The 21,962-nt window shown below is 43.2% G+C and overlaps 2 protein-coding genes and 1 pseudogene across 2 annotated transcripts in view; 1 reads left to right on the forward strand and 2 right to left on the reverse strand.

Moving 5' to 3' along the window:
- The window catches only part of LOC135543806 (transitional endoplasmic reticulum ATPase-like), a 118,522-nt gene extending 113,041 nt beyond the window's left edge, over window positions 1-5,481 (forward strand). The window contains exons 17-18 of the mRNA XM_064971139.1: window positions 3,641-3,795; window positions 4,046-5,481. Of these exons, the coding sequence (XP_064827211.1) occupies window positions 3,641-3,795; window positions 4,046-4,151 (261 nt within the window). The 3' untranslated portion in view covers window positions 4,152-5,481. The remainder of the gene's footprint in view (window positions 1-3,640; window positions 3,796-4,045) is intronic.
- Window positions 4,941-13,672, reverse strand: LOC135544525 (protein huluwa-like; annotated as a pseudogene).
- Window positions 13,673-16,809: 3,137 nt separating this feature from the next.
- Window positions 16,810-21,450, reverse strand: LOC135543931 (dnaJ homolog subfamily B member 5-like). The gene is made up of 4 exons (XM_064971253.1): window positions 21,252-21,450; window positions 20,011-20,263; window positions 19,152-19,714; window positions 16,810-18,327 (listed from the first exon to the last, which is right to left on the reverse strand). Exons 1-4 carry the CDS (start codon window positions 21,348-21,350, stop codon window positions 18,094-18,096), a joined length of 1,149 nt encoding a protein of 382 aa, XP_064827325.1. The 5' UTR covers window positions 21,351-21,450; the 3' UTR covers window positions 16,810-18,093.
- Window positions 21,451-21,962: the final 512 nt, after the last annotated feature.

Genomic DNA, 21,962 nt, shown 5'->3' on the forward strand with positions numbered 1-21,962 from the left:
GGTGAGGTAAGGGAGAAGGTCTCCGGAAATGGTCTGGAGAAGAGCGGAGGGGATAGGGTCAAGCGGGCAGGTTGTTGGGCGGCCGGCCGTCACAAGAAGCGAGATTTCATCTGGAGAGAGAGGGGAGAAAGAGGTCAGAGCACAGGGTAGGGCAGTGTGAGCAGAACCAGCGGTGTCGTTTGACTTAGCAAACGAGGATCGGATGTCGTCGACCTTCTTTTCAAAATGTTTGACGAAGTCATCTGCAGAGAGGGAGGAGGGGGGGGAGGGGGAGGAGGATTCAGGAGGGAGGAGAAGGTGGCAAAGAGCTTCCTAGGGTTAAAGGCAGATGCTTGGAATTTAGAGTGGTAGAAAGTGGCTTTAGCAGCAGAGACAGAGGAGGAAAATGTAGAGAGGAGGGAGTGAAAGGATGCCAGGTCCGCAGGGAGGCGAGTTTTCCTCCATTTCCGCTCGGCTGCCCGGAGCACTGTTCTGTGAGCTCGCAGTGAGTCGTCGAGCCACGGAGCGGGAGGGGAGGACCGAGCCGGCCTGGAGGATAGGGGACATAGAGAGTCAAAGGATGCAGAAAGGGAAGAGAGGAGGGTTGAGGAGGCAGAATCAGGAGATAGGTTGGAGAAGGTATGAGCAGAGGGAAGAGATGATAGGATGGAAGAGGAGAGAGTAGCGGGGGAGAGAGAGCGAAGGTTGGGACGGCGCGATACCATCCGAGTAGGGGCAGTGTGGGAAGTGTTGGATGAGAGCGAGAGGGAAAAGGATACAAGGTAGTGGTCGGAGACTTGGAGGGGAGTTGCAATGAGGTTAGTGGAAGAACAGCATCTAGTAAAGATGAGGTCGAGCGTATTGCCTGCCTTATGAGTAGGGGGAAGGTGAGAGGGTGAGGTCAAAAGAGGAGAGGAGTGGAAAGAAGGAGGCAGAGAGGAATGAGTCAAAGGTAGACGTGGGGAGGTTAAAGTCGCCCAGGACTGTGAGAGGTGAGCCGTCCTCAGGAAAGGAGCTTATCAAGGCATCAAGCTCATTGATGAACTCTCCGAGGGAACCTGGAGGGCGATAAATGATAAGGATGTTAAGCTTGAAAGGGCTGGTAACTGTGACAGCATGGAATTCAAAGGAGGTGATAGACAGATGGGTAAGGGGAGAAAGAGAGAATGACCACTTGGGAGAGATGAGGATCCCGGTGCCACCACCCCGCTGGCCAGAAGCTCTCGGGGTGTGCGAGAACACGTGGGCGGACGAAGAGAGAGCAGTAGGAGTAGCAGTGTTATCTGTGGTGATCCATGTTTCCGTCAGTGCCAAGAAGTCGAGGGACTGGGGGGGGGCATAGGCTGAGATGAACTCTGCCTTGTTGGCCGCAGATCGGCAGTTCCAGAGGCTACCGGAGCCCTGGAAATCCACGTGGGTCGTGCGCGCTGGGACCACCAGATTAGGGTGGCCGCGGCCACGCGGTGTGGAGCGTTTGTATGGTCTGTGCAGAGAGGAGAGAACAGGGATAGATAGACACATAGTTGACAGGCTACAGAAGAGGCTACGCTAATGCAAAGGAGATTGGAATGACAAGTGGACTTACACGTCTCGAATGTTCAGAAAGTTAAGCTTACGTAGCAAGAATCTTATTGACTAAAATGATTGAAATGATACAGTACTGCTGGAGTAGGCTAGCTGGCAGTGGCTGCGTTGTTGACACTACACTAATCAAGTCGTTCCGTCGAGTGTAATAGTTTCTACAGTGCTGCTATTCGGGGGCTAGCTGGCTAGCTAGCAGTGTGGATTACGTAACGTTACGTTAAAAGAACGACAATAGCTGGCTAGCTAACCTAGAAAATCGCTCTAGACTACACAATTGTCTTAGATACAAAGACGGCTATGTAGCTAGCTAGCTACGATCAAACAAATCAAACCGTTGTACTGTAATGAAGTGAAATGAAAATGTGATACTACCTGTGGAGCGAAGCGGAATGTTGACCGGGTTGTTGAAGTTCAATTCGGTAGACGTTGGCTAGCTGTTGGCTAGCTAGCTAGCAGTATCTCCTACGTTAAGGACGACAAATAGCTGGCTAGCTAACCTCGGTAAATTAAGATAATCACTCTAAGTCTACACACTCTAAACTACACAATTATCTTGGATACGAAGACAGCAAAGACAACTATGTAGCTAACTAACACTACACTAATCGAGTCGTTCAGTTGAGTGTAATAGTTTCTACAGTGCTAGTGGACGTTAGCTAGCTGCTGGGCAGGTAGCAGTGTAGACTACGTTAGGACGACGAAATACGATAATTACGCAATTATCTTTGATACAAAGACGGCTATGTAGCTAGCTAAGAAGAAATTGCTAAGATTAGACAAATCAAACCGTTGTACTATAATGAAATGTAATGAAAATGTAATGAAAAGTTATACTACCTGCGGACCGAAGTGTAGATGCGACCGCTCGCTCCAACCCGGAACCGGAAACCTATGAAATAACACATGGAATCATGTAGTAACCAAAAAAAGTGTTAAACAAATCAAATGATATGTTATATTTGAGATTTTGGACATACCCAGGCCTTTAAGACTCTTCAATGTTGAGTTTGGAGATGCTACAAAGCCAGTCTTGGTGTCTTAATCAAGGTGTCTTAATCTCTTAATTATTAAATCACTCAGTAAATCAACCTGGACATTTCTTTAACGGACAAATAAACCATAAAGATTTCTATACATTATTTATACACAGGAAGAAGAGTAGGGATAATGCATTGAACCTTAAACCAATTGTCGTGGTCATTTCCTGTATTACTAAACATTGAGAGAGCAAACCATACACAAGTCAGTTATATTATGAAGTCCATCTTTAATTATATGAGCTTCACCATAGCCCTGTGAATCTCAGATCAATTCAGTGTCTATAAATGAATTCTCTGAGTGCTTACAAAACAATTCTTAGTATCATTTATAGCCAAGACACACCCCTCAACTCACATGACAAATAACAGATCTTAGGAACATTACAAAGGAAGACTTTACTTGAGAGAGGAGTATCCCATAGCCAGACAGCATTAGCTATAAATTATTGTTCAGTTTGGTCTTAAAAAAACAAAGTTCTTATCTCATTCTTGGTACAACACAGTACCAAACCATTACCTCATCCAATGGCATATATCAATTGTCAATTCTAGATATTCCCATCTCAAATACACCCCCTCCTGGACAAGCTCACCGAGACAGTGAGCCTCTTAGGTCATATACTAAATCAAGATAAGGGCAACCTCAGAGGGGACATACAATAGTTAGACACATTCCCATAAGAAGACAAGCCTCCATTCTGTCCTCCTCCCCTCCGGATATTCTTCATAGCATCACATGGTTTAACAGATACCTTGACATATGAACACAAGCCTGACCTCTCCCCTCTCTGGGCCCCGAGTGAGTAAGCCCTAGCAGAGAAGGGATAACTGCAAACTGCCAACAGTATTATCCAAAAGAAAACATCCTAATGACAAATATCTCACATAAGCATTATTATGTAAATAAAACATCTTATTTATCAATGTTACCTAACTAATTCTGATTCTGCTACTACACAATTCACACACATACTGGAGGAAGAGAAAGTGTGATGTTATTTTAGATATTTATCCCCCCATTGCCTATGCCCCCACAGGAGGTTGAGGACGACGACCCTGTCCCAGAGATCCGTAAAGACCACTTTGAGGAGGCCATGCGTTTCGCCCGCCGCTCAGTCAGCGACAACGACATCCGCAAATACGAGATGTTCGCACAGACATTACAGCAGAGCAGAGGATTCGGCAGCTTCCGGTAAGAACACGCATAACACATAGAGGATGTTGAATAATACTGTTAGGTAACTTTTTCTGCTCTCATATATCCTAGATCATTTATAGCCTATATACACCCAGTGGGATCACTCATTGAACTTTTCTTACAAAGTACAGCTAACATGCCATAAGGTTTACATGAGGAATGTTCTGGCACAACCAAGCTGGCTCCCCTTGATATGTACTGTACTGAGCTAAACAGTTACTTTCCCGTCTTCTCCTCATCTCAGGTTCCCCACTAGCTCTGCGCCAGGCGCTGGGCCCAGCCAGGGCTCTGCTGGTGGCAGCGGTGGTACATTCTTCAATGAGGACAACGACGACGACCTCTATGGTTAAACCGCACTGTGGACCAAAGTTTCCTCACATACATTCTGGCAAAGCTGTACAATGCCGCAACACACACACACCTAATACCACGACTAAAACTAAAAAAAGCCTATTTAATATTATTTACAAACCTCTCTCACCACCCTTTAATAGTTAGAGACCGCATGTTGCAGCTTGTCTGTATTCTGGCTTTGGGAGACGTATTAATTTCAAACCTTGTAAGGATTTACACAGAAGGCTGTGGGGGATTGGGTAGGGATTGGGTAGAGTACATCTGCCTTCTTACTAGTTCTTACTTCTTACTTACTTGTCATTTTTTTATAAATATATATAATGTTAAAGAAATGTGAAAATTGAATTGTATGAAATGAAAACAATAAATGAACTGGTGAAGTTCAACCACGAAACCAATACACAATCTTTATTGAATGTTTTAATAGTGCATTTAAGTGAAAAGTACAAGACATTTGTGCACAATCAACATGTGCTTATTCAAGTGTACCACAAACAATTTTTTTAAACGTTGAAAGTTGTGTGAAATGAATGCATTACAAAACAAGTGAATCATACAAGTAAGTGTCTTGGAATAAATGTGATTTACATTAGTGAATTAGCAATTCTTTACTGAACTGGTGGATTTAAAAAAATAAACGTTTTTTTTTACATTTGGTAAGTGATCTGTTTAGTGCTCTTATTATTTTTAAATATTTGGAAAAAAAATATGTACAGCCTGATATTGTAAAAAATAAAGTATATAAAACAAATCTAAATGAGATTAAAACATGTAATTCTCTGGCATCATACCCAATAATGCTTGGTATGTAATGCAGGTTTGTGATCTTTTTGTTTGGGTATGTGTCTCTCTCTCACGTAGCACGGGTCATAATAGTCCCAATCCATTCCTGAGGCCCACATTCTGTTGGTGAGACCGTCGCTGTCTGCAGACAGAATTCGGAGCGAGACACCTGTAGAAGCATATGCGTAATTAGGTATGTGAAAGGGAATCCCTTAAATTGGAAAATGTAATATCCATACTGTATTTGACAAGCTATGTCTAATATTTATACTACATTGCATTTAAGTTACTGTTTATACACTGCATATTTATATACTGGATTCTTGACATAGCTCACCAATATCTATTGCTGTACAGTGCCTTCAGAAAGTATTCACACCCCTTGACTTTTTCCACATTTTGTTAGTCTGGATTAAAATGAGATTGTGTCACTGACCTACACACATGGTATTATGTTAAGATATTTGTACAAATTATAAAAAATGAAAAGCTGAAATGTCTTAAGTATTCAACCCCAAAGTTCCAATAAAAAGTTGCTCACAAGTTGCATGGACTCTGTGTGCAATAGTGTTTAACATTATGACTCCCTCTCTGTACCCCACACATACTGAACAAAAATATAAAAACGCAACGTGAAGTTCCATGTTTCATGAGCGGAAATAAAATATGCCAGGAATGTTTCATATGCACAGAAATCACTCAATTTGTGCACAAATTTGTTTACATCCCTGTTTAGTGAGCATTTCTTCTTTGCCAAGAATCTATCCACCTGACAGGTGTGACATATCAAGAAGCTGATTAAACAGCATGATCATTACACAAATTTGACCAGTCCACCTTGTGCTGGGGAGAAAAGGTCCTTCTAAAATGTGTAGTTTTGTGACAACACAATGCCACAGATGTCTCAAGTTCTGAGGGAGTGAAATATTGTCATGCTGACTGCAGGAATGTCCACCAGAGCTTCTTCACATGCGGGATCGTCTGATAACAGCCACCTGGACAGCTGATGAAACAGTGGGTTTGGGCCACCATCACAGGAAAGCTCATCTGCATGCACGTCGCCCTCACCAGGGACTTAACCTGACTGCAGTTTGGCATCGTAACTGACTTCAGTGGGCAAATGCTCACAGAGAATTTTACTTAGAACCTTCCTTTTAATTCTTCTGCACTGAGACCATAGTCTAAATTTTGATATTGGTCATTCCTATGTTGAAGTCTTTATTACCGTTTGTACCGGGCAGACGGCTGCTAGACAAGGCTACTAGAATCTTGACTAGAACCAAAAGTGTTTATCATATTACCCCAATGCTAGCTTCTCTACAATTGCTTCCTGTTAAGGCTAGGGGCTGATTTCAAGGTTTTACTGCCAACCTACAAAGCATTTTACATAGGCTTGCTCCTACCGATCTCTCCGATTTGGTCCTGCCGTACATACCTACAACTACGCTACAGTCACAAGACGCAGGCCTCCTTACTGTCCCTAGAATTTCTAAGCAAACAGCTGGAGGCATGGCTTTCTCCTATAGAGCTCCAATTTTATGGCATGGTCTGCCTATCCATGTGTGAGATACAGACTCGGTCTCAACCTTTAAGTCTTTGTTGAAGACTCAATTCTCCAGTACGTCCTATGATTGAATGTAGTCTGGCCCAGGGGTGTGAAGGTGATCGGAAAGGCACTGGAGCGACGAACTGCTCTTGCTGTCTCTGCCTGGCCGGTTTCGCTATCTTCACTGGGATTCTCTGCCTCTGACCCTATTAAGGGGGCTGAGTCACTGGCTTACTAGTGCTCTTCCATGCCATCCCTAGGAGAGGTGCGTCACTTGAGTTTGTTGAGTCACTGACGTGATCTTCCAGTCCGGATTGGCGACCCTCGGGTTTGTGCCGTGGGGGAGATCTTCGTGGGCTATACTCCGCCTTATCTCAGTGTAGTAAGTTGGTGGTTTGCGGATATGTGGTGTGGGTGCTGTGCTTTGGCAAGGTGGGTGGGGTCATATCCTGCCTGGTTGGCCCTGTCCGGGGTTGTCGTTCGATGGGACCACAGTTTCTCCCGACCCACCTGTCTCAGCCTCCAGTATCTATGCTGCAATAGTTTGTGTAAGTGGGCTAGGGTCAGACTGTTATCTGGTGTATTCTCCTGTCTTATCTGGTGTCCTGTGCGAATTTAAGTATGCTCCCTCTAATTCTCTCTCTGTCCCCTTCCGGAGGACCTGAGCCCTGGAGCCCTCAGGACTACCTGGCCTGATTCCTTGCCATCTCCAGTCTACCTGGTCGTGCTGCGGCTCCAGTTTCAACTGTTCTGCCTGCGGCTATGGAACCCTGACCTGTTCACCAACGTGTGATACCTTGTCCCGGACCTGCTGTTTTCAACTCTCTCTACTGCACCTGCTATCTCAAACTCTGAACGCTCAGCCATGACAAAGCAACTGACATTTACTCCTGAGGTGCTGGCCTGTTGCACCCTCTACAACCACTGTGATTATTATTATTTGACCCTGCTGGTCATAAACATTTGAACATCTTGGCCATATACTGTTAATCTCCACCCAGCACAGTCAGAAGAGGACTGGCCAACCCTCAGAGCCTGGTTCCTCTCTAGGTTTCTTCCTAGGTTCCTGCCTTTCTATGGAGTTTTTCCTAGCCACCGTGCTTCTACATCTGCGTTGCTTGCTGTTTGGGGTTTTAGGCTGGGTTTCTGTATAGTACGTTGACATCGGCTGATATAAAGGAGCTTTATCAATACATTTGATTGATTGATTACATTTTCTCTCGTTTCAGCTCAAATAATGGCCATCATTGATTTGAAGAAATTTTGATTTTGAGTAATTTTTTACTTTCTGTTGAAGCTTGCAGCGATAAATGCTTCAAAATATGTACAAACGGAGTGCGCGTAGGAGAAGTGCCCTCCGTGCTCCATTTCGCATACTTTGATTTGAACTCCTACTATAATCCCGTGCTCCAATTTGTGTGCTCTGAGCAAGGCCGTATGGATTTTGAGAAACACCCTGGGAGACATTTACCATTCAGCAGGACAATAGCCTAAAACAAGGCCAAATATACACTGGAGTTGCATACCAAGGCAACATTGAATATTCCTACGTTAAAGCCATATTCCAAAATTGATTTGTTTTTTTCCACTCACATCAATCTACACACAATACCCCATAATGACAAAGCAAAAATACTTTTTGTAATTTTTGCAAATATATAAAACATGTAAACGTTATCAGTTTTTAAATAAGTATTCAGACCCTTTACTCAGTACTTTGTTGAAGCACCTTTGGCAGCGATTACAGCATTGAGTCTTCTTGGGTATGACAATACAAGCTTGACACACCTGTATTTGGGGAGTTTCTCCAATTCTTCTCTGCAGATCCAAATCTGTCAGATTTGATGAGGAGCATTGCTGCACAGCTATTAAGGTCTCTCCAGAGATGTTTGATCGGGTTCAAGTCCGGGCTCTGGCTGGGCCACCCAAGGCCATTCAGAGACTTTTCCTGAAGCAACTCCTGCATTGTCTTTGCTGTGTAATTAGAGCTGTTGTCCTGTTGAAAGGTGACCCTTCGCCCCCAGTCTGAGGTCCTGAGCGTTCTGGAGCAGGTTTTCATCAAGGATCTCTCTGTACTTTGCTACGTTCATCTTTGCCTAAATGACTACTGACCCGTAGCACTCACATCTATACCCATGAAGTGCTTTGAAAGGCTGGTCATGGCTCACAACACCATTATCCCAGAAACCCTAGACCCACTCCAATTTGCATACCGCCCCAACAGATCCACAGATGATGCAATCTCTATTGCAGTCCACACTGCCCTTTCACACCTGGACAAAAGGAACACCTATTTGAGAATGCTATTCATTGACTACAGCTCAGTGTTCAACACCATAGTGCCCTCAAAGTTCATCACTAAGCAAAGGACCCTGGGACTAAACACCTCCCTCTGCAACTGGATCCTGGACTTCCTGATGGGCTGCCCCAGGTGGTAAGGGTAGGTAACAACACATCCACCAAGCTGATCCTCAACACGGGGGCCCCTCAAGGGTGCATGCTCAGTCCCCTTCTGTACTCCTTGATCACTCATGACAGCATGGCCAGGCACGACTTCAACACCATCATTAAGTTTGCTGATGACACAAGTGGTGGGCCTGATCACCAGCAACGACTAGACAGCCTATAGGGAGGAAGTCAGAGACCTGGCCGTGTGGTGCCAGGACAACAACCTCCCTCAACGTGATCAAGACAAAGGAGATGATTGTCAACTACAGGAAAAGGAAGACAGAGCACACCCCCATTCTCATCGACAGGGCTGTAGTGGAGCAGGTTGAGAGCTTCATGTTCCTTGGTGTTCACATCACCAACAAATTATCATGGTCCAAGCACACCAAGACAGTTGTGAAGACGCTATGACAAAACCTATTCCCCCTCAGCGCCAGACAGATTACCAGCACGTGTACTGCGAGCACGCGCTGACCAACTGACAAGTCTCTTCACTGACATTTTCAAACTCTCTGTCCGAGTCTGTAATACCGACATGTTTTTAGCAGAAAACCATAGTCCCTGTGCCCAACAACACTAAGGTAACCTGCCTAAATGACTACTGACCGGTAACCCTCATGTCTGTAGCCATGAAATGCTTTGAAAGGCTGGTCATGGCTCACATCAACACCGTTATCCCAGAAATCCTAGATCCACTCCAATTTGCATACTGCACCAACAGATCCACAGATGACGCAATCTCTATTGCACTCCACACTGCCCTTTCCCACCTGAACAAAAGGAACACCTATGTGAGAATGCTATTCATTGACTACAGCTCAGCGTTCAACACCATAGCTTAGTGATGAGCTTTGAAGGCACTAAGGACCCTGGGACTAAACACCTCCCTCTGCAACTGGATCCTAGACTTCATGACGGGCCATCCCCAGGTGGTAAGGGTAGGTAACAACACATCCGCCACGCTGATCCTCCACAAAGTGGCCCCTCAGGGGTGCATGCTCAGTCCCCTCCTCTACTCTCCTTCACTCATGACTGCACTCCAACACCATCATTAAGTTTGCCAATGACACAACAGTGGTAGGCCTGATCATCGACAACAATGAGACAGCCTACAGGGAGGTCAGAGACCTGACCGTGTGGTGCAAGGACAACAACCTCTCCCTCAATGTGATCAAGACAAAGGAGATGATTGTGGACTACAGGAGAAGGAGGACCGAGCATGCCCCCATTATCATCAAAGGGCTAGAATGGAGCAGGTTGAGAGCCAAGTTCCTTGGCATCCACATCACCATCAAACTAACATGGTCCAAGCACACCAAGAAGAGGGCACAACAAAACCTATTTTACTGAGGAGTGGCTTCTGTCTGGCCACTCTACCATAAAGGCCTGATTGGTGGAGTGCTGCAGAGATGGTTGTCCTTCTGGAAGGTTCTCCCACCTTCACAGAGGAACTCCAGAGCTCTGTCAGAGTGAACATCGGGTTCTTGGTCACCTCCCTGACCAAGGCTCTTTTCACCCGATTGCTTAGTTTGGCCGGATGGCCAGCTCTCGGAAGAGTCTTGGTGGTTCCAAACTTCTTAAATGTAAGAATGATGGAGGCCACTGTGTTCTTGGGGACCTTCAATGCTGCAGAAATATGTTTTTACCCTTACCCAGATCTGTGCCTTGACACAATCCTGTCTCGGAGCTCTACGGACAATTTCTTAAACCTTATGGCTTGGTTTTTGCTCTGACATGCACTGTCAAATGTGGGACCTTATATAGACAGGTGTGCCTTTCCAAATCAATTGAATTTACCACAGGTGGACTCATCAACTTTTAGAAACATTGAGGATAATCAATGGAAATAGGATGCATCTGAGCTCAATTTCGAGTCTTATAGCAAAGCGTCTGAATACTTATATAAATAAGGTATTTGTTTTTTTTAAATTCGCAAACATTTGTAAAAACCTGTTTTCGTTATGTCATTATGGGGTACTGTGTGTAGATTGTTGAGGATAAAAAAATATACATTTTTAGAATAAGTTCTTTGTTTCTGGACATTTTGAGCCTGTAATCGAACCCACAAATGCTGATGCTCCAGATACTCAACTAGTCTAAAGAAGGCCAGTTTTATTGCTTCTTTAATCAGAACAACAGTGTTCAGCTGTGCTAACATAATTGTAAAAGTGTTTTCTAATGATCAATTAGCCTTTTAAAATTATAAACTTGGATTAGCTAACACAATGTGTCATTGGAACTGTTGGGGAATAATCAGAATTAGTTGGGTAACATAAATAGGATGTTTTATTTTCATGATATGCTTATGAGTTATTTCTCATGAGAATGTATTTTGTTGTACTATAGTGCTGGCCATTGGCAGTTATCTGTTCTCTGTCAGGACTAAGTTGCTTGGGCCGCAGAGAGGGGAGAGGTCAAGGTGTCATCATGTGTAAACATATATTTTGCTCCACTGTGTCTGTGTGCCAGTCACTCCCTACTTTTCCCATCGGGGAGAGGAGGATGGCAGTGTCTGGAATCATTCTATGCTCCCTCTCTGTTGCCCCTATCTTAACCTATAGCCTCACTCTCCTCTCCGTGAGCTTGTCCAGGATTGGTTGTATTTAGAATTGGTTGTATCTAAATGACAATTTGATATATATCATAGGGTGGGGGTAATGTCTTGGTACCATTTTGTACCAAGGACGAAATAAGAGCTTTGTTTAGGAGACCAAACTGAACGATAATTTATAGCCAACTCTGTCTGGCTAGTGGATACTCCTCTCTGAAGTAAAGTCTTTCTTTGTGTAAGTTCCTAAGACCTGTGGTTTGTCATGTCGTCTTGATCTGAGAGTCACAGGGTTTTGATAGAGCTCATATAATTAAAGATGGACTTTGATAACTAACTCTGACTGACTTGTGTGTGTGGTTTGCTCCCTCATCATTTGGTAAATAGAGGAAATTTCCATGACATGGAACACAGGAGTGATGGTTGCTGATAATGGGCCTCTGTACACCTATGTAGATATTCCATTTTTAAAAATGTTGTATTTTATTTTTTAAATCAGCCGTTTCCAGCAACAACAGTCATTTACAACATTAACAATGTCTGCACTGTATTTCTGATCAATTTGATGTTATTTTAATGTACTTTTCTTTCAAAAACAAGGACATTTCTAAGTGACACAAACTTTTGAGCAGTACTATATATGGTCTAGTATGTTTACACAACAGCTATATATGGTCTAGTACAGTGTTTAGCAAACCTCTCCTTGGGGTCCCCCATACATGTCATAGTTTTGTTGTAGCCCTGAACTAGCTCACCTGATTCACCTAGTCAAGGGCTTGATTATTATTCGACAAGTTGTATCAAGTGTGCGTGCTGTTTAAATGCAAGGAAGTTTGAGAACCACTGGTCTAGTATGCCGTACCCGTAGTGCCAAGTCGAGGTCCCAAAGGCTTCTTAACAGCTTCTATCCCCAAGTCATAAGAATCTTGAACAACTAATCAAAGGGCTACCCAGACCCCTCTTTTACGCTGCTGCTACTCTCTGTTTATAATCTATGCATAGTCACTTTAACTCCATCTACATGTACATAGTACCTCAATTACCTCGACTAACCAGTGCCCCCACGCATTGACTCTGTACTGGTACCCCCTGTATATAGCCTCGCTTGTTATTTTACTGCCGCTGTTTAATTATTTTAATTTTTTTATAACTTTTATTTTCTACTTATCTATTTTTTACTTAACACTTTTTTTCTTAGCACTGTTGGTTAAGGGCTTGTATGTAAGCATTTCACTACATTTTGATTTGATTTGATGTCAACTCACCTGCGCTTGCTCCAAAGTCGCTGTCCAATCCAGGACCCATTGTGGAAGTTGTCAATGACAGATGAGTTGTCAGATGCAACAAAGCATGAAGTCTCTGGAGGTATGCTACTGGCATATTCACATTCGAATTCAACCATATCAAACTTGTGTTCCTCTGTGTTGTTCAATACATATTGCAGCTCCATGGTGCTGCACCGAAGCATGTGCCTCTGGTCAGGTGTTACCTGCGTGCATAAAACAGACACATCACATCCAAGACAGAGTTCAATGGTTACTGTGGCTAATATTAGGCTGGAACCATGAATTTACCCTTGAGTGTGTATCATTTAGCGCAGGTGAATTGGGTGGCACAAGGTTAGGCAGTTCTGCCTCTGAATCACTTGACTGCGGTAGGACAGGGGCGCTTTTGCGCCACCCTATTTTATTCCTACTGTACACGCTTGACCTACGGGGCTGGTTGATCCTGGAGTTGGTATCGGCTGTTGTCGCCAATATGGCGCTCGGAGCCCCCAGGGACTCCGAACCACCATCGCCTGTGGACCCAACCAGACTGACGAATCGGATAATCTGCTCCACTGCTGCCTTGTCATTTGAAGAGGAACGTGGAGAGCTCAAGGCCTGCGCCAAAATAGGCTCTGAAACAGAGATATAACCTCCTTTCCCATCTTGATTTGGGACAAATGGCGCCTCTGATATTATGGTCATTCTCTGGCGCGTCGAAAGAGTAGACTGTAAAATACCTTCCTTGTCTTGTCTTTTTCTGTTCTTCTTTGAAAAAATGTGTAACTTGTAACCCAGGAACAAACAGTTCAACAGCAGCAGAAGAACCACGCACGGTATGAGTAAAATAAGAAGTAATCTTAAACTTATAATTGACAAACCTTCACTCAGATTTGAGGGTGGTGTTGAATGGTCTATTTGCGACATTTCGTCATATAGTTTATAGGATTCAATTCCAGGACGCAACATTTTTGGATTTTTCTCTGTGAGAGCGCAGGTGTTTTGTGGGACCAATCAATTTCACTATCCAGGGTCCGTGATTGAACTCTGCAGAATGACTGCTTGGATTTTGTACTTGGCGAACCCCGTGGCCATGGTAGATTTTATTTTCTGCTTCAATAGCTATTTTACCCCAAATTAAGTATTTACGTGGACAATTAATTGTTATGCACGGACAGCCGAAAGAAGGCCTACTCGAAAATGTGCGTATAGGCATGAAATAATAACCCCAAACGCAGGTGACGAGTTTAATGTCCGCTTGCTTGATGCTTGTCTGTCCTGTAGAATAGGTGACAAATAGTCAATCACATCACCCAGATCTCGCTCTTATATCCAGGCTGCCGGTGACGTACAGGTGTGTAAATATTATGGCACATTGAATATACCAAGGATTTGGAATTACAGCGTAACGAATTGGCCCAAACACGCGGTTTTATGGTCGTTGACATAGATTTACAGGAAACCTTCCTATTCAGCCTGGTCTAATAGACAAGACGTTACATAGTAAACATACATCCAGGAGAATCAAATTATTACGGAATGTTACATTTGGTATGGTTGCATAAAATAGATGGATACGTGAAGGTCAAGCAACCCAAGGGATGCAAGTTCAAAACTCATCACCGACAGCTTTAGCATTTCAGCTAATTATTAACTTTTCAACTACTTAGTACTTTTTAGCTACTTTGCAACTACTTAGCATGTTAGCTGATCCTTCCCCTAACCTTAACCCTTTTAGCTAACTCTTACCCTAACCCTTTAAGCTAGCTAACATTAGCCACCTAACTAGAATTCGTAACATATAGTAGTCATTGCAAATTCTTAACATATTACATGTTTTTCAGATTCACATATAATACAAATTGTAATTAGTAACATATCAAACGAAATGGGTGATGGACATCCACAAATTAATACATACCATACGGAATGTAACATATAATTCTAAAAGGAGTGTATCGGATTAAGATTCAGAATAATACAAAATTCTCTGTGATCACGTTGTCCTATTTGGCACACAAATACACATAGTGGTAAGTCTACAAGGAAAGAAGCAGACAAGACTTAACACTTCAGAATCAACAACACTCTTGTGAGATGAGGATGATGCTTCATGTTCAGTTAAATTTTATTGCTAAGCATTTTGTGATGTTTTGCCTTCCCATCTCAAACCATTTGTCAATGTCTGTCTCACTGTCTCGGTCTATTTATCAGGGAAAGACTGACTCTCAAGTCGGTGGCTGTGGTGGCAATTATCTATGTTGTGTAAAACCTCAACTAGCTCGGTCTCCATGTTTTACAAACGTCACATTTCAAAGTGTTTAAGGTTAAGTTTAGGCATTAACTCTGAATGTTAATGGTTAAAGTTTGGGATGGGCTTAAAACAAAAATCTCAAAACAACTTTCTATCACTGGATTCGAACTTGCAACCTTTGGATTCAGAGGCCTATTTGGCGGTAAAATGTCCACCTCATCCCGATATCCTCAGATATGGATAGACGTCGAATACTGACTTCTATCACAGCTGACCTGTTTGAAAACCCAGCATCAACCATGGAGGAGTGGAAATCTCTCAACAGTCCACAGGGGAGTGCTCTTTTAAATATTTCCTGCTTCCTTTTTCTAGCTTGTTTGAAAGTATTGCTGTCCACTGTACCATCTGTTTTTCAGAATTTTCAACTCCAACTTTAAAACATGAACTAAGTTCGTGTTCAATTTTTTCCTACCCTAAGAAGTGATGAGAGTGAAGGAAAGATTACATGGCAGCATTAACATTCATAACATTCTGCAAATGGGGCTACATCTCAATAGTGTAAAGTAGCTTCTTCTCTCACCTTTCCCTCATTTGCACTGATGTGAAAGAGTTGGATAGGAAAATATATATGCCCCATAGTAGTACACATTGCTTTCACCTACCCTGTGTTTAGCTCAATGCAGATGAAAAGAAAGGAGTCAGGAAAGGAATATTTTTTTTAGCATATTGGGATGCACCTATGGGCCCTAGAATATGGTTTCTGAGTCATTTTAGTAGCATTTAACACTAGGTGTCAGTAGTTAACTGAACCGACATGTGCGCGACAATGGAGCAAAACATACGGGGTTGGCTTAAATTGGATATGAAATATAGTTGACATTTTATTAAAAATGTTTATTGAAAACATAAAGTTGCACATACATACGTATAGGTCAAATACGTTGTTACAGTTGTTGGTTAGCTAGCTAGCAAATGTTTTGCATATTAGCATATAGACGTGACATCAATCAAAACACCTCAAAATAAGACATGGTGTCAAGATCAATATCAAATTAGCAAAAACAAGCCACTTACGATTCCCCACATGGCAGTATCTTGTCATTATTGCTAGCTATCTGGCCATCAAGAACCATAACGCAGCCTTCAGCTCCTTTGAACCATGCAGATTGTTTTCGTGAGGTTGTCAGCTAACCTGTCTATGATGCAATACCGACACTCTTTCAACCAACAGTACTGCTCAAAACCTACTGACACCACTGATAATCTTGAACAGCTTATGTACTCATTACTCTGGGTCAACTGGCTGATCTGCACTTGGAGGTAGTAGGCCTCATTAGTCTTCCTCAATTCTGTTGCAAGATGGCAATTGCAGGAGGCATTGCCTCGCCCAAGAGTTCTCTCCAACTCTTCACATAATCAAGATTGTTTGTAGTCAGGATTAATGTGAGGTTTATCTAATTTACTGTATTATGAAGTTAAGTCTTCATAGTACATTGAACAAAAATGTAAATGCAACAATTTCATCGATTTTTCTGAGTTACAGTTCATATAAGGAAATCAGTAAATTGGAATAAATGAATTAGGCTCTAATTTATGGATTTCACAGATTGGGAATACAGATATGTATCTGTAGGTCACAGATACCTTAAACAAAGGTAGGGAAAACCAACATTTCTGAGTTTTTTAAATTTCAGCCCATGAAACATGGGACCAACAGATTACATGCTGCACTTATATTTTTGTTCAGTGAATATGAATGAGAGAGAGATACAGTACTAAAATTGGACACACCTACTCATTCAAGGGTTTTTCTTTATTTGTACTATTTTGAACATTTTAGAATACTAGTGAAGACATCAACACATTGAAATAACACTTGGAATCATGATAATAATAATGCATGGCCCCATGTCGCAAGGATCTGCACAGAATTCCTAGAAGCTGAAAATGTCCCAGTTCTTCCATAGCCTGCATGTTTGGGATGCTCTGGATCGACGTGTTCGACAGCGTGTTCCAATATCCAGCAACTTCACACAGCCATTGAAGAGCAGGACAACATTCCTCAGGCCACAATCAACAGCCTGATCAACTCTATGTGAAGGAGATGTGCTGCGCTGCATGAGGCAAATGTTGGTCACACCAGATACTGACTGGCTTTCTGATCCATGCCTGTACCTTTTTTAAGGTATGACCAACAGATGCACATCTGTATTCACAGTCATGTGAAATCAATAGATTAGGGCTTCATGAATTTATTTCAATTGACTGTTTTCCTTATATGAACTGTAACTCAGTAAAATGCTGAATGTATTTTTTGTTTTGTTCAGTGTATTTTACATTTCCTTTTGTTATATGGACATGCTTATTCTTATCCTGAATCATAGTTCATGACCAGTGTTGAACATTTTAATAAAACAATAAAACACAACCTTTTTTAAAAATTCAGTTATTTTCATTTATTTAACATGCTTTTCTTTGTCCATTTGTCAATTTAGAATAATACATTAACATCTGGTATAAGTTAAAGCACAAATATATACAAATGTTTCAAATGATTCAGTTGAATATTTGACAAATTAATCTCTTTTAGAGACAGTTATAACTATATTTGTACATTAGTACAGTCTTGTACACAAGTACATATTTGTTTATTTATTGTAATAAATCAATGTAAAAGTGCAGACATATGAACACCATACAACTGGTAGAATAATTTTGCCATGTGACAATCAACTACCTCAGGCTTCTCTAATGAGTCGAATGACTCTATTGACATACCACATTCTTGATATTGGCAACACAGTAAGAGTACCTCTACCATTTTTCGTTCAAGAGAAAGGCTAGTCAGTCAGTCAGAAAACGTGCCCAGACACTCAGGAGTCCATTGGCCTGTTAAACTGTAAACCTTTCCCCCCGTGGCATTGTAGATGATGAATAGTGCCTATAATCAAAAAGGTATATATGTTTTTAAAGATTCCATTCCTGCCATTGTCTCTTAACCAAGCACAGAGAGAAGCTGTGCTGGATTGTCATAGTACCTAGCAAGGCTGTGATTGTATCGGCTAGCTGTTGTGGTCGTTAGCACGATAGCATGTTAGCACCCACTGAGGCTGTGTTTGATGATCTCTTTGGACTGGGGAGGGATCCTGTCAGGGAAGGCCACCTGGAACTCCACCACCAGGTCGCCACGTGTGGTGGGGGTCTTGGCATGGGGCAGCCCCTCGCCCCTCAGCCGTCGAATGGCGCCGGGCTTGATGACGTCACTGCACGGTAGTGGCATCGTCCTGTTGTCGAGGGTGGGGACGTTGACTGTGCATCCACATAGAGCCTGGAAAGAGCGAGGAAGACAGTATTTGTTAATCTTCCTCCTTTTATGTTGAGAGCATTTGGTTACATAACAGTGGAAGCAGTTGACCCCATAACATAATGTATGAAACTAACCAGGGCAATTTTCTTAAGTGAGTGTTATATCAGACTCAAATGTGGAGCAATTTACCCCCAAAGGCGATGCTTTGCTCTGTTATGCAACGATAAGTGTTACAAATGCTATACCAGTAATGTTCTCTCTATTCTGGCTGTGGGTGTCGGTACTCAACAGAGTGACTGAGTGGGGCCAGGGGAAGATGAAGAGGCGCTTGTTGAAGAGCCTGCAATGTCTGTGAACACTAGCATGCTAATCTGAGGAGCGTAGGATGTGGGAGTGAGTGATTGTAAGCCAGAGAGAGAGGAAGCTAAAGGCTGGCACAGAGCAGAGGAGTCAGTGGGGGAGCAAAGTGAAAGCAGTGTGAGCGGGCGGCTGACAGAGGCTATATTTAGCTACTGCTGATGCTGTTCTCTGTAGGGGCCGATGAGGTAAGTGAGGGGAGGTGTTGGTGGGCACTGTGTTGTATTGGGGGGTTGTTAGCTGGGCTAAGGACAAGGTTGGAGCAGTAGGGGTTAGCTGAGAGGGGCTCTGAATAGAACAAAGTGTTCTCCCTACAGCCACCAATTTGAGCCATTATCTAAAGTACAGAAGTGGCATACTTCAGCTATGCCTGAAGCATTATGTTACACTGAAAGTATGGCAGTGCTGTACATCTGCTAATAATAACTGCATTAAATAACCATATCAATGTTAAGTTGACACACAAGTTCACATGAACACAAACGTACTTCTTTGAGGGTGATCTTTGCCGTATAGACTATGTTGGACCCGTCTCTCCTGTAGTGGGGGTGTTTCTTGTCCTTGAGGATGAAGGCCACGTCAGCGGGTTTGCTATTGGCCGTCTCGTCACCCTCTCTGGGAAAGGTGATCTTGGTACCCTCCTTCCATCCCTTTTTCACCACCACGTTCAGGACCTTGTCCTCAGTGCGAAGGCTGCGGCCGTCTGGGTTGAGGCGGTGCCGCGTGATTTTCATGTGCTTAGAGCAGCCGTGGAACACCTCTTCTAGGGTCACCAGAAGGTCGTGCACCACCGCCACGCCCTGCCGTCGCCCGAGACGAAGTTTCTCGCCGTTGGGGCCGTAGTTACCATGGTAACCATCACCTTTGCTGAAGGTGAAACGGTTAAAGGGATTGAAAAGCTCCTCCTCGCCGTCGGGCCCGAAGAAGATGTCGAAGTGGTCGGAGCCCTGGAAGAATGTTGAGAAGGTCTCGTGGGCATCGCCGTGGTAACTATAGTGATGGGGGTTGTTCTCTTTGCCTGCCATGGACACCCCGCCTCCGTTCTTGAGACCTGAGACACAAAAGAAAAAGACAACTTCAGTTAGTACAGTTCACTCAGGCAGAAGTGTGACCTTCCATCTTGTCTAATCTTGTATTCTTCTCCCACTCTGAGACAAAGTTCTTACTCGTATATTTAGCTCAACACTTCTGGATGGCTTACTAAATTTATATAGTGGCACTTTGAAGTTTCTTGTCGCTGGCTGACTAATGGGCTGGCTCTCAGGGGGACCAGGTGCTGTAGATTTTTGCTAGATACAACAGCACTTGCCGGCCAAATGACAAAGGGAAAGAAGGAAAGGCTCTCACCTTCTTCTCCAAACTGATCATAGATGACCCTTTTCTTGGAGTCGGTCAGAATCTCATAAGCTTCTGCAATCTCCTTAAACTTGTCCGCGGCGTCCGCAGCGCTGTTCTTGTCGGGGTGAAACTTCAGGGCCATCTTCCTGTATGCCTTCTTGATTTCGTCTTCATTGGAGTCAGACTCGACACCCAGGACCTTGTAGAAATCCTTCCCCATAGGCCTGGACAGAACGGGAACCTCTTGGTCCTTCTGGTTCTCCTGGAGAAACAGGGTGGGAGAAGAAAAACGTTAGAGCTCTACTGCACACAGAATAGCCAAGTTTTAAAAGGACAAATGTCTTTGCCTCAATGAAGCCATCGAAAGCCAGAGCTGGATAAGCTGTCATAGAAAGAGAACTAATTCCCTGGGCTGTGGGCTATAAACTTCAACCACTCCTTATAGCGCTCTCACTCCCATGCCCATAATAATGCATTTCCAAGCACCAGGCAGCTTTATGACACCCAGCAGGTGTGACATTCAACAATTGATTGAGAATGACCCAGACAAGTAGACTATGATTGTCAGCAAGCCTTCTGTGCTAGTACTAGTTTCAGAGGACACATACTTGGAATTGTCACCTGTCAGTCCTTTGAATACAAATTACCACATGTATTCTTTATTATTACATTCAGCCTGTGAAGATAGTATTGTATGAAAACTAGCCCATGGCAAATGCAATTCAGGCCAGTTAAGTCTTCTAGACTGTAATGCAGATCTGTCTGTGCATCTAAATGCTGGCAACGTGACTATAGGGGGAACTCGTGTGTATGAGCATCTTGAAGCAGACTGCACCTCCCACCACAGATGCCAGCTGAGCCCTGGTTGGCTCAACTATGCTACACTGTCTGCATTGAAATTAGGGGTATAAAGCATATACAGTAGGTTACTGGAGAACCCGTTGACATTGTGCAAACTGCTCACACACCGTGTGTATAAGCTTTAAAAATATATATCATTGCTTATTTTACCAGATGAGTTGACTGAGAATACATTCTCATTTACAATAAAAGGAACATTAAATATTTATATATTCTCAGCAATTAAACCACTAGTCTTTAAACTCACTGTCAACCTTTTAATGACACAACCATTAGGCACAATTTATGACATACATGAGTTTAATGGACATGGGCTACTTGCATTTGATATAATACATAACAATCTATAAATTAGTGAAATTTAGACACATTTCAAAAATATAACTTACCCCTGATGAAGAGCCCGAGCTGTCATTCCTGTTCATAACGCGGACCTTGCACTTGCCATTTTTGGTTTTCACTCCAAACTGTGTCCAGATCAGAACCATAGTGTTCGCTTATTGAGGAGCTGTCCGCTGTTTTTTGGTGCTGAAAAGCTCTTAGCTGTTTTAGCTGTGGTTGGGCTGTTGGTTGACTGAGCGGCTGACTGCAGACTGTGCTAAATACTGCCGTGGCAGCCCTTTACTATACACTCAACACCCACGCAGCGTGACCGAGCTTTCCCCAAAACCGCCCATTTTCCTACGCACAAGAGGGAATACCGTGGCTAACGATTCCTCCGCGAGACCATTGGCGTTCGCTTCATGATCATGCGGATGTAACCGCCTCATTCTCCTTGTTGAGACTCGTTTCCGGGATTCTTAGCAGAAAGCTCACGAGCAGTCACGACCAGTAAGTTGAATCCTCAGAACCGTCTAGGTTTGCCGATTGAAGACCTAACATTTAGACATCTCTAGAGGCTCTGTAGCGGAGTTTCTCAACTCCACGATGTAAAATGGAGTTGAGTGACACGTGGACGGACTGCACCTCCGACTACATCGAGTTGCTGTCAGTCAAGATTTAAATGTTTATGCTTTCCTTGCACCTACAGTATGTTTGTCCTGTGTAAATGCTTCTCCTGATTGTTATAGTTATCAGTTGGATTTGAAAGCTAAAGTTTA

Source organism: Oncorhynchus masou, chromosome 8, assembly GCF_036934945.1.
Source record: "Oncorhynchus masou masou isolate Uvic2021 chromosome 8, UVic_Omas_1.1, whole genome shotgun sequence".
Classification (NCBI taxonomy): Eukaryota; Metazoa; Chordata; class Actinopteri; order Salmoniformes; family Salmonidae; genus Oncorhynchus; species Oncorhynchus masou.